Source organism: Sceloporus undulatus, chromosome 3 (assembly GCF_019175285.1).
Source record: "Sceloporus undulatus isolate JIND9_A2432 ecotype Alabama chromosome 3, SceUnd_v1.1, whole genome shotgun sequence".
Classification (NCBI taxonomy): domain Eukaryota; kingdom Metazoa; phylum Chordata; class Lepidosauria; order Squamata; family Phrynosomatidae; genus Sceloporus; species Sceloporus undulatus.
The window spans coordinates 33,552,408-33,566,946 of NC_056524.1; the positions used below are offsets into that span (position 1 = coordinate 33,552,408).

At 39.9% G+C, this 14,539-nt stretch overlaps 1 protein-coding gene across 1 annotated transcript in view; it reads left to right on the forward strand.

Moving 5' to 3' along the window:
• The window catches only part of B3GLCT (beta 3-glucosyltransferase), a 117,153-nt gene that overhangs the window by 48,984 nt on the left and 53,630 nt on the right, over positions 1 to 14,539 (forward strand). The window contains exons 6-8 of the mRNA XM_042456650.1: positions 2,729 to 2,840; positions 6,650 to 6,786; positions 11,377 to 11,440. Of these exons, the coding sequence (XP_042312584.1) occupies positions 2,729 to 2,840; positions 6,650 to 6,786; positions 11,377 to 11,440 (313 nt within the window). The remainder of the gene's footprint in view (positions 1 to 2,728; positions 2,841 to 6,649; positions 6,787 to 11,376; positions 11,441 to 14,539) is intronic.

Sequence of the window (14,539 nt, forward strand, 5' to 3'; positions counted from 1 at the left end):
ATTATTATTATTATTATTATTATTATTATTATTATTATTATTATTATTATTTCTATCCCGCCTCTCCAACAATGAAATGGTTACTGTCAGGCTGGGTGGGGTTGGGCCAGAAGAGGTTACATAGTTAAAGATGCTTAACTATACTTAACTAATTAGCTGACATAGAATACTGAGCAATGTAATCTACAGTGAAACTAGCAAAAAGGACTATTTGTCCAGCACTAGCTTTGGTAGATCTCAAATATTATTGTATGTGAATATGAATAATCTCAATATTTGTTTAAACTGGCACAGACATAGTACAATTGGCCCTCTGTATCCATGTGTTTGTTATCCGTCTATTTGTTATCTATGAATGCAAGCATCCATGACTTGAAAATATTTCAAAAAAGTAAAAACCCAAATAGAAAACCTTGATTTTGCCATTTTATCTAAGGGACACCATTTCACTATGCCATTGTATTTAATGGGACTTGAGCATCCATGGATTTTGTTATGCACGGGGGGTCCTGGAACCAAACTCCAGTGAATACTAAGGGCCTACTGTATATTCTTCCCATCTCAAGGGATTTGATTTTTAAATTTAAAGTATTTTGTCTGATTTTTCTGTTCATATCAGCTACCCAAAGTGACCTATGGTTGAACACTTGCTTGATACAATAATTAGAACATCACAGGGTATGGGGAAGATAATAAACCAGGGGCAGGAGGAGGCAGTGTAAACAATGAAGGAAGAAACTAATGGTCAAAATAAAATAAATATCATTTATATTGTAGACCTAATGCATGGATAGCAGCTGTTTATGAGGAAGGAAGTGTAGGTCATTTTATTTACCTGGCTGACTATTTTCTGAATAGTTTTTTGTGGGTTTTTCGGGCTATGTGGCCATGTTCTAGAAGATTTTCTTCCTGACGTTTTGCCAGCATCTGTGGCTGGCATCTTTAGAGAATGCTTGCCTGGAAAAAGTGGGTATATATAATGTGTGACCTCCTGCCTTTCCAGGTCACACATTATATATACCCAAGTCCTTTCCAGGCAAGCATTCTCTGAAGATGCCAGGCACAGATGCTGGTGAAACGTCAGGAAGAAAATCTTCTAGAACATGGCCACATAGCCCGAAAAACCCACAAAAAACTATGGATGCCAGCCATGAAAGCCTTTGACTTCATATTTTCTGAGTAATCTTTATTAATAACATGATGGGTAAACTCCCCTAATCTTGAAATGGATTGTCTTGAATTATGAGATGCTTCCAGAAAGTATCAGGAAACACCCTGGATTAATCTAATTTCGACCCCATTATGTCCTTACCCAATAATTAGGGCTATGTTGTTATTGAACTCTTTATAATAAATTGTGTTTTCTTTTACTACTTTGCCTGAATCCTGCAGCATGTAATTCTCTGACTGCCCATGAAATGTGTTTGGATTCCTTGTAATTTTTGTAGGACTCCACAAGGAAGTAGACAAAGACCTGAAACACACAAGCCAGAAGAAGCAGCTTCCAGTTGCTTTGGGGCATGATATTTGGATGACACACGCCCTCAAAGTGGCTGGAAGCCGTGCCAAAGCTGCGCTCTGGTCCAAAGGACCAGATCAAAAAGACATTGGTTTAAACTGACTCCTGGCCAGCGCCATTTGGGACTTGCTGTGGTGGCCTGCTTTGGGAGCAGTCCATGTGGTCGTGCAATCCAGGCCTGATCATGGTGTCTGCTTTGCCCCACAGACAATACAGAAAAGACTTGCACATGCTGTATTACCATATCTTTGTAATATGCAAAGTGCATTTTGGAGACAGATTTGGCCATGGTTACAAAATACATTGGATTGTTTCTTTTTTTCCCCTTTTGAGTCTTTGAGATTAGAAGCCTTTCTTCTGATTCTAAACAAGTTACATTTCTTTGTTGCATCCATACTTGGTTTGTATACAGTGGTGCCTCGGGTTACGAAATTAATTCGTTCCGTGGCACCGTTCGTAACCCGAAAAGCCTTCGTAAGCCGAATTGCCATAGGCGCTAATGGGGAAAAGCCGCGATTCCGTGCGAAAAAGCCGAAAAAAGCACCAAAAGTTTTTTCGTAACCCGAAAAAACATTCGTAACCCGGAACAATGTTTTCCTATGGGATTTTTTCGTATCCCGAAAATTTCGTAACCTGGGTATTTCGTATCCCGAGGTACCACTGTATATGTAATTTGTGAGAATAAACCAGTATCAAACTATGCTTTCAGATCTTGAGTTGTTTAAACTCATGTCATCTGGTAGACATTTACTCCAGTCAGCCAGGACTAGGCTGGCAACTGTCAGCCAGAGGACATTTTCTTCAGCCTACCCCTAGCCTAGACTGTGAAATGACCTGCCGGAAGAGACGTGACAGTTGAATAAGCTGTCAGAATTCAAAACAGTACTGAAGACCAATCTCTTCCGGCAGGCTTATCCAGGTGATTTTTAAATTGTGAATTTTAAATGATGGGCTTTAAATTTGGATTGTTTTAATAAGTATATATCTTATTTGTCCTTTTAAACTGATGTGCATTAACTGATGTTGTTTACCTGTTAATTGTTGCTGTTCCCCACCTTGATCCATGGGGAGAGGCAGGTAAGAAATAAGTATTGTTGTTGTTGCTGCTATTCAGAAGCAATAGATTAAGTATTGCTCAAGTTCAGATATCATGGAAAATGTGGTTCATTTCTAACTGGAATTTTAAACCTCAACTCTTTCTTCTGTTAGGTTTTCTGTTACATACAGCAGAAACTCCTCATGGGTTTTTTTCTGTGAAGAAGATACAAGAATACACATTGTAAAACTATTGAAAACACTTAGAAGATATGACAAGTCTAAGGTGAATTTTAAAATAATAATTGGGTATTTATGTGTAAATTACATTTTGAAGTATTCAGCCAATGAAAGGAAACATAGATTTATACAATGCTATAAACATAAAGAATGTCTTGCTGAATATAAAAAACCCTGAAAGGTCAAGGTAGTTCGTAGTTATGTATAAAGATGTCAAGGAATCTTTATTACATTACAGCTTTTGTTTAGTTTCAGCATCATAAGAGTCTTATCTCTTCAGGTTACCTAAATGTTCAAGGTCCTCTCAGAAATACTACGAATAGAAACTATTTGTGTACTGTTGGAATAGCATTGATGTACCATCATTTTTAAACTAATATTCAGTTGCTACATAATGCTACTCATCATTTTAGGGGTGAGTTTTTGTTTTGATTTATATTTGCCCCAATTAATGCATGCTTGGGCATTTTTTGTATATTTAACATGTTAGGGATGTCTGTAGAATTTTTGAGTTCTTAATAAGATCCTTAAAATAAAAATAAAAACACTCATATTTACATCTAGGAGTTTACAGATTGTTAGTTTCCTTTCCTGAATACTCCCCTGGCCATCAGAAGGAAAATCTAATTGCCGACCTCTGACTTCACCACAGTTTATTGAATTGTTTTAAAGTGTGCTTTGTTTTAAATTCCACATTGTTTTAATTCTATTCTAGGGGGGTGGGTTGAGACTTCAGGCTGTATATTTTAACCTTGTAAGCTGCCCCGATTGCATTTTGTAGAGAGGCGGGATATAAATTTTATGATGATGATGATGATGATTAGTTTAAATCTAGTCATTGAAAAGACTGATTGAAAAGCATTATAAAGATCAGAATATAGAAGAAACCTTATTTGGAAACAATCATACCTGCCTAATTAGATGTGTAGAATCCTCTGAAGGTATCATAATGTATTTGGAAAGATATGATATTTGTAGATATTTGCACAATATACCACTCCTCTGACCACAATACCAAGAAACAACAAAGAAGCTCCAACAGCTTGGGAGAACATGCATGCATTTGTGAGACAAAACATTGTTTCTGAGTGGATTAGCAATTATCACTTTTGTTCATGTAAACATGTTGTTGTTGTCAGTGTGTGCCTTCAAATCATTTCCTACTTATAGTGACCCTAAGGCAAACCTATCATGGGGTTTTCTTGACAAGATTTGTTCAGAGGATGTTTGCCATTGCCTTCCTATGCAGCTGAGACTTGCCCAGGTTCACCCAGGCCTGTTACAGACTGCCAAAATAAAGCTGCTTCGGGTCTCTTTGGAGATATGCTATTTAAATGATGCATGGGTCCTAAGAGTCCGGAGGTTGCTCCAAAGCCACACTCCATTCCTAAGCACTGGAGTGCAGCTTTGGTGCAGCTTCCAGATTCTTAGGGTGCATGCATCATTTAAGCAGTATACCTCCAAAAAGACCCGAAGCAGCTTTATTTTGGCAGTCTGTAACAGGCCTCAGTTGTGATTCATTGTCAAGTGGGGAATCGAACCCTGGTCTCCAGAGTTGTAGGCCAACGTTCAGATCACTACACCATGCTGGCCCTTTCATGTAAATATATTTCTATTAATTTCTGCTAACAGCTATTAAATGCATGAACAAGTAGCAGACTATGCTATATTCCCTCATTAATTTTATGAACAAGCAGTAGACTAGTTCACAGTTCCTTATTCACATTTGCATTGCTGGCAAGTAGATGAAGACTAATGACTGTCAAAATACATTTGAACATCAGTTTTAATGCTGGTCTATCCATCATTGAAGGCTTGTGTGTGACCAGTTAATGAACACTTCCTAAGTAAATGCATACATAATTCTCATGATAGCAAGAAGAGCAATCCACTACAATTGGGTGTATCTCTTCATGCCAACCCAAAAGGCAAGAGTTCACATATTTTTCATCACGTTAGGAACCCCTTCCCTTCTGTGACAGTTTTTTTTCCTGCCATACCAACCAACCATGTTTTCCTTTCTCTGACAAATTTAGCTTATTGTTGTAGGATTTAAAGAATTTGTTGAGATAGGAATGGAGAGAAAAAGGAAAGGAGGAAGGAAAGGAGTTTAGCGGAAATGGAAGGAAAATGACAAACAGAAAAAACAAAGGCTATTGCTAATCCCTTTGGCCATTCTGTAATACTCCTGAGCAAAGTTCTGGAGCATATAGTGGTCTGCCAGATCCATGATGAGATGGATTATCTAGATCCAGTTCAATCTAGCTTCACATTTGGTTATGTTTTGTCTGCTTAAAATCTTTATGAAACTGCTTGGAGAGGTTATCCAGACTTTTGGGGTGTGGTATCATCAGTATGCTGATGACATCCATCACTTATCTCTCCTTCTCTTTTGATTCTAAGGAAGCTGTCTTGGTACTGAACCAATGTTTTCAGTCAGTAATGGACTGGATGAGGGCAAACAAATTAAAACATAATCCTGACAAGACACAGGTTCTTCTGGTCAGTCAAAAGGCAGATCGTAGAACAGAAATGTTGCCTATGGTGAATGGGAGTTACAGTACCCCTGAAATCTCAGGATCACAGCTTGGGTGTTCTCCTGGATTCAACTCTGATCCTGGATGCTCAGGTTTCAGCAGTGGCCAGGAGTGTATTTGCACAGGTAAAACTAGTGCTCCAGCTGCAACTGTTCCTTGAGCCATCCAATTTGGTTATAGTGACACATGCCTTGATTACATTCCCTTTGGACTACTGTAATGCACTCTGTGTGGGATTGCCTTTGGAAACTTCAGCAGATTTAAAACATGGCAGCCAGAATGCTAACTGGGACCAGCTACAGGGAGCATATAACTCCCTTGTTGAAACAGTTTCACTGGCTACTGGTTAGTTTCCAGGCACATTTTTTTTTAAAAAAAGAAAAAAGCACTGGTCATGACCTAGAAAGCCCTATATGGCTTAGGTCCAGGATATCTGAAAGACTGTACCTGCTCATACAAAACTGTAAGAACTCTAGAATCTTTGAGGGAAGGATTTCTCTCAATCCAGCCACCATTACAGGCTTGCTTGAAGAGAACACAAGAGAGAGCTTCTTAGTTGCTGCTCCCAGCCTCTGGAAGTCCCTTTCATGGGAGGCTAATCATTTCTTTTTGCTGACAGGCAAACCTCCCAAAGGAGCACCATGATGCCGCCCACTGTGCGGTAGGCCACACAGCATGATGGTGATGTCAGGGCAGCATTGGGTTGTGCATTGTGTGGACGCCACGTCCCCACTCTGCCCTGAGGCCTGCATTTATTGCTGGTCTGTTGAAGCTGTAAGTCCAGAGTGGGGGGGAGGAAGGGCATACCGATCCTCATAGTGCTACAAAAAGGATATCTGTACCTGTAGGAGCCCCAGTGGTGCAGTGGTTAAATGCCTGTACTGCAGCCACTCACTCACGAACCAGAGCGTTGTGAGTTCAGTACCAGTCAGGAGCTCACGGTCAACTCATCTTGGCATCCTACCAAGGATGCTAAAATGAGTACCCAGCTTGTTGGGGGCAATTAGCTTACACATTGTGAACTGTTCAGGGAGTACTGAAGTGCACTGGTAAGTAGTATAGAAATGTACTTGCTCTTGCTATTGCTAAAGGAAACTTATATGTGCATATGTTCCTAGCAGAAATCTGACCATAGTTATGTTTGACTTTTGTCAATATATACAAGCACACTTGCATGCACAACACAGAGCCTTCTGGGATTCTTTGGACTATAGAGGATGTTTGAAGGAGATAAAAAGTCTTTGGGGCCATATATGCTTGACACCCCGGCTTTGTTGAAATATATGCAACACATCTTTATATCTATTTTCTCCTGCAGGAATTATTTTTAGGTAAAGCACTACATGATGATGAATCTACCATAATTCACCACTATGCCTTTGCAGAAAATCCTACTGTTTTTAAATTTCCAGACTTTGCTGCTGGTTGGGCATTAAGTATTCCACTTGTAAAAAAGTAAGAATTCCATTTTGTTTTAGCCTTTTCTAAATTTGTTAAAGGTAACATATATTATTATTATTATTATTATTATTATTATTATTATTAACCTTTATTTATAAAGCGCTGTAAATGTACACAGGGATATTTGGATCCTTTGCCATTTATGTCTTTAAAGGAAAGTACCAGAACTGTGAATTAGTTTTTGAAGTGAATTGGCAGCAAGTCTAGAATCTTGTTGACAGTGTAATGTGATTGCACATGGCTAAATCAATTATATTTCTACCAATTGCCATAATCTGCAGTAGATGACGCTTTGAATTCATTGTTAAGATAGTCTTATATACAAAGTACTGTATTACAGTAATTCAGTTGAGAGAATACTGGAGCATAGTAAGCTTCTGTAGCCAGATTGTGCCCGTCTAGGAATGGTTATAGCTAGAGAAAACAATTGAAATGAGTAAAAGCACTGTGAACCAATGAGATTGCCTGGACTTGAACTGGCAAAACTGGTTAAAAGTGTACCACCAAGGTGTGTTTTTGCTTTTTCAGAGGAAAAATCTTTCCTTGAACTGGCTTTATATGCAGTTCCAAATCATAACCACATATTCCTTAGGCCTCAATCTGTTGTTGAGATTCAACTTTATTGGTTCTCATCTAGCCCACTGATGTGTGTGCCTTCAAGTCATTTCTGACTTATGATGATCCTAAGGTGACCTCTGTCATGGGGTTTTCATTATTATTATTATTATTATTATTATTATTATTATGCTTTATTGATATAGCGCTGTAAGCGCTGTACATACAAACAATAAAACAGATACGAGTAAACCTGTCCATGGCATACAATCTAAGAAATAGTAGTATAATACATATAAATAATACATAACAATACAGGAAAGGGCTCAGTAAAACAGGCAACAAATTACAAATGTCAAATAGCAAATAATAGTCACGCAATGTCTGGGAACGCTTCTCTGAACAGGATAGTCTTCAACTCAGTTTTGAAACTAGTTAAAGAAGTGATGACCCTTGCTCGTGGGGGAAGGAGATTCTGGGATTGAGGGGCAGAAAGTGAAAAGGGACGAATCCGGGATGGGGCAGAGAAAATCCTGGGCTGAGAAAGCAGACCTTGACTATCAGAACGGAGGGCCCGAGCGGGAAGGTGAGGAGAGTGAAGGTCTGATAAGAAGGAGGGGGTAGCCCATGGAGGGTTTTAAAAATTAACAACAGGAATTTATACTGAATACGGAAAGGGAGGGGGAGCCAGTGAAGAGATGACAACAAAGGAGAGATATGTTCGGAGCAGTGGACAGATGTAATAATGCTTGCAGCTGAATGCTGGACAGAAATTAAACGACAGAGGTAAGGAAAAGGAAACCCAGCCAGAAGGATGTTACAGAAATCAAGTTGTGATACCACAAGGGCATGGACCAGAATCTTGGCACTAGAGGCAGAGAGATATGGTCGGATTTTTGGCAATATTGTATAAAAAGAATCTACATGCCTTAGCTGTGGTCTGGATCTGATGGATACACGACAGAGAAGAATCAAAAATAAAACCAAGACTATGGCTTTGTTGGACTGGTCGAATAGAAATGTCATCAACAGAAATGGAAAGAGTAGACTTACGTGGAAAAACAAGAAGCTCCGTTTTGGACATACTGAGCTTCAAGCATCGATGCCGCATCCACTGAAAGACAGCTGTAAGACAAGATGAAACTTGCTGTTCAAGACTCGAGGAAAGGTCAGTGATGGAAAGATACAGCTGAGTGTCATTGGCATACAAATGATAGGAAAAGTCAAAAGAACTAATGAGTTTTCCTAGGGACAGTGTGTAGAGAGAAAACAGAAGGGGACCCAGAACAGAGTCCTGGGGAACTCCAACAGATAGGGGAACAGAGGATGACGTCAGACCACCCGTGACTACTGCAAAAGATCTGTCTGACAAATAAGATCGAAACCAGTCAAGAACAGAGTCTGAGAACCCGAGGTCAGAAAGTATATCAGCTAGAAAACAGTGATCAACAGTGTCAAAAGCTACAAATCAAGAAGAATAAGAACAGAGTAAAGGCCATTAGCCTTGGCCCATAAACAATCATCCGAGATCTTAGTGAGAGCCGTCTCTGTAGAATGCCGTGGGCGGAAACCAGACTGAAAGACATTGAGAATGGAGTTGGCTTTAAGTAACTCAAGGCAGTGAGAATAAACAACCTGTTCCAAAACCTTAGAAAGAAAAGGAAGGAGACAAATCGGACGATGGCTAGACAAAGAAGAGGAGTCAAGAGAAGTTTTTTTCAGAATAGGAGTAACTAAAGCATGTTTAAAGACCAAAGGGAAGGAACCCAGAGAGAGAGAGAGAAATGCGAGGGCAAGTTTCTTCAGAGGGGGTGGGGGTTGCCATTGCCATTGCCATCCTCTGGGGCTGAAAGAGGCTGAGAGAGTGTGACTTGCCAAAGATCACCAAAAAGGGGTTCCATGGCTGAGCTGGAATATGAACTCTGATTTCCAGAGTCATAGCCTAATTCTCAATCATTATACCACACTGCTGTTCACTACTGAATCTATACACCATTTTTATATCTGCACAGCCTCATCTGACTCCGATGACAAGGAAGATCTAGGTGTCAGTATAGTCATATAGGTGTGAATTCACATAGATGTTTAAAAGTATGAGGGATAGGATGCATACTTACGGGTGATCAGCCTCACAAACATTTGTCAGTGTGTTCAGACCTCATCCTTTAAAACAGACCCTACTTGGCTAGACTAGATAGAGCATCCTTCACTGGCACTTTATCAATACAGTAGCCCTTCCGTTTTTGCGAGGGATCCGTTCCAGACTCCCCCCCCCCATGCAAAAACGGAAAATCGCCAATATTCAAGCCCCATTGGCTGAATGGCAGCACTCCCCATTTTGTCCCCCTCTGTTTGTCGCCTGCAAACGGACAAGGGATGCAGATTCAAAGTCCAGAGGGCGACTACAATTGCATTAAGTTCAGTGTGGACTGTTACGTGGATTTGTGGTTGGTTGACCGGACGAACTCAAAGGGTGCTCAACAATGGCTCCTTTTCATCCTGGGCTCTGTCCTGGGGCCAGTACTGTTCAACATCTAACTAAAAAGATTGCATGTACAGCGCTGTGTAAATTTACAGCGCTTCATAAATAAAGGTTAATAATAATAATAATCTTTATCAATGACTTGGATGACAGAATTGTGGGCATACTTATCAAATTTGCAGATGACACCAAATTAGGAGGAGCAGCTAATACCCCACAGGACAGGATCAAAATTCAAAATGACCTGAATAGACTAGAAAGCTGGGCCACAGCTAACAAAATGAACTTCAACAGGGAGAAATGTAAGGTAGGGCGAAAAAATGAAATGCACAGATATAAGATTGGTGACACCTGGCTTAAGGAGACAACATGTGAAAGGGATCTAGGAGTCCAAGTAGACCACAAATTGAACATGAGTCAACAGTGCAATGCAGCAGCTAACAAGGCCAATGCGATTTTAGGCTTCATCAATAGAAGTATAGTGTCTAGATCAAGGGAAGTAATAGTGCCACTATATTCTGCTCTGGTCAGGCCCCACCTGGATTATTGTGTCCAGTTCTAGGCACCACAATTCAAAAAGGACATTGAGAAACTGGAGCGTGTCCAAAGGAGGGTGATTAAAATGGTGAAAGGTCTGGAAACCATGCCCTATGAGGAACGCCTTAGGGAGCTGGGGATGTTTAGCCTGGAGAAAAGAAGGTTAAGAGGTGATATGATAGCCCTGTTTAAATATTTGAAGGGATGTCATATTGAGGAGGGAGCAAGCTTGTTTTCTGCTGCTCCAGAGACTAGGACCCGGAGCAATGGATGCAAGCTCCAGGAAAAGAGATTCCACTTCAACATTAGGAGGAACTTCCTGACAGTAAGGGCTGTTCGACAGTGGAATACACTCCCTTGGACTGTAGTGGAGTCTCCTTCCTTGGAGGTCTTCAAACGGAGGCTAGATGGCCATCTGTCGGGGATGCTTTGACTTGGATTTCCTGCATGGCAGGGGGTTGGACTGGATGGCCCATGGGGTCTCTTCCAACTCTATGATTCTATGATTCTTAAAATGATTTGCAGACTTGTCATAGCAAGCTCCTGGAAATTCCACCAAATCCATCCATATCATATTAATAAAGCAATCTATTCATCACCCAGAAAAGCTCTGCAGGATGGTGCAGCAGTGGAGATGAGCACTTTGTCTCAAATACTTCCACACAGTAAACATAATACTGTAATTTACTCACATTTTGAGAGAACGTTTAGTCATATTCACTGTAGGATTGAGTTGTCTGCATTGTAGTACTTGTCCTATTTCATAGCACATAGTTCCCCAGTAAACCATTAAAGTGGGTTGCCAGAGAAAATGTTAAGGAGGCAATAATCTCAGTAATCCAAACGTTGTAAATTTATACGTTGTGCCTATAATAATAATTAAATGATAATAATTATGCTACTAGGTAGCAGTATGACCTCTTGATATTAAAACTCCCTCAATTTTATTTCCACATGTATAATAACATATAGAAAAACTTCTGTATTTATATGATTTTTTTTTTGTACAGGCTCGCAAAGAGACTGAAAAATGAACCTTTAAAATCAGATTTCACAATAGATTTAAAATATGAGGTAAGTTCTTTCTGTTACTCTGGGAAACTTGTTGTATTCTCACCACTGCTTGTACCATTGAATAGAAAGAGCTTATTGCAGTAGTTGCTCCCTTTATACATTACTTAATATATTTTAAATGAAGGGTTAGTATCATCATAAGCACTGATTACAAAGTTGTTCTCTGTCAATTTATGTACTGTATAGCCAAAATGATAGAATCCATACACAAAAAGAGAGAAATATTTTAAAGAGAAAAAAATGCTGGAGAAAACTGAAAATGGCCTTATGAAAGCTGAACATGCTCAGTTTCCACCAGATGATGACAGATGTGAGGAAGATATTTTGAAAAAGCTTATGGTTGGTAGTTGGTTGGAATTCTGAGGCACTCCACACTGCTAATGTTTTTGTTGTAGGTTCCATTTGCATTATGAAAATGCATTTAGGAAACATTGTAACTAGTTTTAATGCTCCCAACTTCATATAAACTGCACCAGAACCTAAATAGCCTTCACTGTATTATTATTATTATTATTATTATTATTATTATTATTATTATTATTATTATTAACCTTTATTTATAAAGCGCTGTAAATTTACACAGCGCTGTACATACAATCTTTTAGTCAGACGGTTCCCTGCCCTCAGGCTTACAATCTAAAAAGACACGACACAAAAGGAGAAGGGAGTGGTGGTGGGGAATAGGATATTCAAATCCGTTTATCAGAACAGGGAAGAGAGGAGGCATATATTTACTGAAAGGGTATTATCAGAGCTTAGAAGAATTACAATTTGGACTACAACTTCCAGAATCCACCAGCAGCATGGCCAGTGGGCATGTTGTCTATAGGATTCTGGAAGTCTTTGTTCAAAAAAGTAATTTTCCAAGCTGTGCTTGAAGTAATTCCACAGCAGGTCAAAGGTATTGTTTTGTATACTTCAAGACAGCCTTGTTGTGTTTTTAAAGGTGTAAATGTGGGACATTGAACTTCTCTTCTTCAGAAACTCAACACATCAGAATTCTGCCTCATAATAACAGTTAGATGGATCTGGGACAGTGCAAATTCTGTCTTCAGTTCCCTAAAATTCAGCATGGATGTCAGGGTTTTTCATTGTTACTCAGAAATGTATGTCTAAAATTGGGCAAACCTTACTTGTATAAGATGTTCCTAGTTTATCTGCTTTAATAATGTTCAGATTGGGGACAAAGGGATTTCTAGTGGCAGTTGGAAATCCATACTTGCACAGTGCGAGCCATATTTATTAATAATGAGATATACATTTAAAGGTAGCCACCTTCTTTTCCATTTCCTTTGTCAATTTATGGTAATACTAGGTATTATTGAAAGTGAAGGGAATTGTAATTTGTTCCTGTGCGCTCAAAAGCATCGGATGCCTCAGGTCATTATTTCTTTCCTGTCTCTCTCAAGCACATTCAGTGCTGTGCCTTTCCAGGTGGAATATGATTCATTTTTAACTGTATTCTGTTACAATCCATCTTTCAGGTGTATTAATTTTTTTTTCTTTTCATGAGACATGCTGAGCTTATTGTGGATTTCTTTACAGTTAATCCTTTCACAGTTTCTGTTCCCATGTTACTTAGTTTTCAGTAAAAATCCTGAAATGATGTACTCCTCTTGGCTTCTAACCCTTAAGAAGCCATACATTTTATAAGCTCTGTGAAATGTCAAACTACTTCTTGTTGTTCAAGGTGAAAATTAAGTTACAGTTTGAAAGTTAAAAGACCTCTGTAGAGCAATGTCATTTGGCATATATCTCGTGAAGTAAGCAGCCAAATTGTTTTAGAAACTAATATTGAACACTTTGTTATTCTCCAAGATTAGTTACACTCATAATTAAAGTACTCAGCTGTAATGATGACTTGATTGCAATTTTTGTATGACCCTGAGAACCATCTAGTTCAACTCCTTGCCAATGAAGCAATCCACAGCTTAAAACATTCTTTAGTAATAGCCAGCCAACCTCTGCCTAAATGCTTCCAGTAAAGGTAGAATTGACCATCACCTGAGGTTGTTCATTCTACTGTTAAACAGCAACTGCTGTCAGTAAGTTCCTTCTGATGTTTTGTCAGAATAATTTCTTGTAGTTATAATCCATTAGTTCAAGTCCTTAAAACAAACATGTTCCATTTTACATGTGACAGCTCTTACTATCTTTGAGAACGAGTTACTTTATAACATCTCAGTTTTTTTCTTCTCAAACTTAGGCGCATTACATACCGCCATAAGGGACATCCTTAGGACGTCCCATTTTGAAAAAGGGGCATCTCTTCCAGATGCCCCTTACCCTGTTACGGACAGAGTCCGTAAGTAATGGCGGAGGCCATTCCACACGGCCGCCGCCATTTTGACATAACGGATGCTCTGCGTCCGCACGTCGCAGCCCGGAAGTGATACCGTGAGTGCGCACTTTGGCACTTGCGGCATCTCTTCCGGGTTGCATCGCGCTCCTTTGCAGCACGGAGGAGTCGCGCGGTTTGACTGCTGCGACTCCTCCACACTGCATCCGGCAGCGGTCTGAGACTGCCCCTTTTGGGCGGTCTGTAACGGGCCTTAAATTTAACTCAGCCATTCTTCATAGGGCTTATTTCACAGATCCTCTACCATCTTAGAGCTGGCATGCCGAATGCCCCCAAGAAGCCTGGAATCTAGCTTCATGCTGTCTGTCTGCCCACACAGCAGCTAGCGTCAGTGTGCTCCAGCGTCGTGGCATTTACATGCCATGAGAGTGCCATAAAGCTGCAGTTGGGCAGAAAAAGCCAGTTTTTTCTTGACTCAAAAAGTAGCAGTGTTTTGCCTCTTTGGGGGCGGGGGCTGGCAAAAAGCCAGTTTGGGGCTGTGGCATGCAGTTGCACCAATCCAGTTTTCTCAGAGGCAGCTTCAAGCCACCCCTTAGGGGCTGACTGTTTTGCCCCTTTGTCACCCTCTCTGAACATGTTCAAGTTTGTTGATATCCTCCTTAAGCTGTGGTGTTCGGAACTGAAGACAGTGTTCCAGATGAGGTCTGACTTAAGAATAATGGAATGGTACTGCTGCTTCTGGATGCCGTGACCTGGATACTATACTCCTCTTGATGCACCCTGAATTACATTAATGTTTC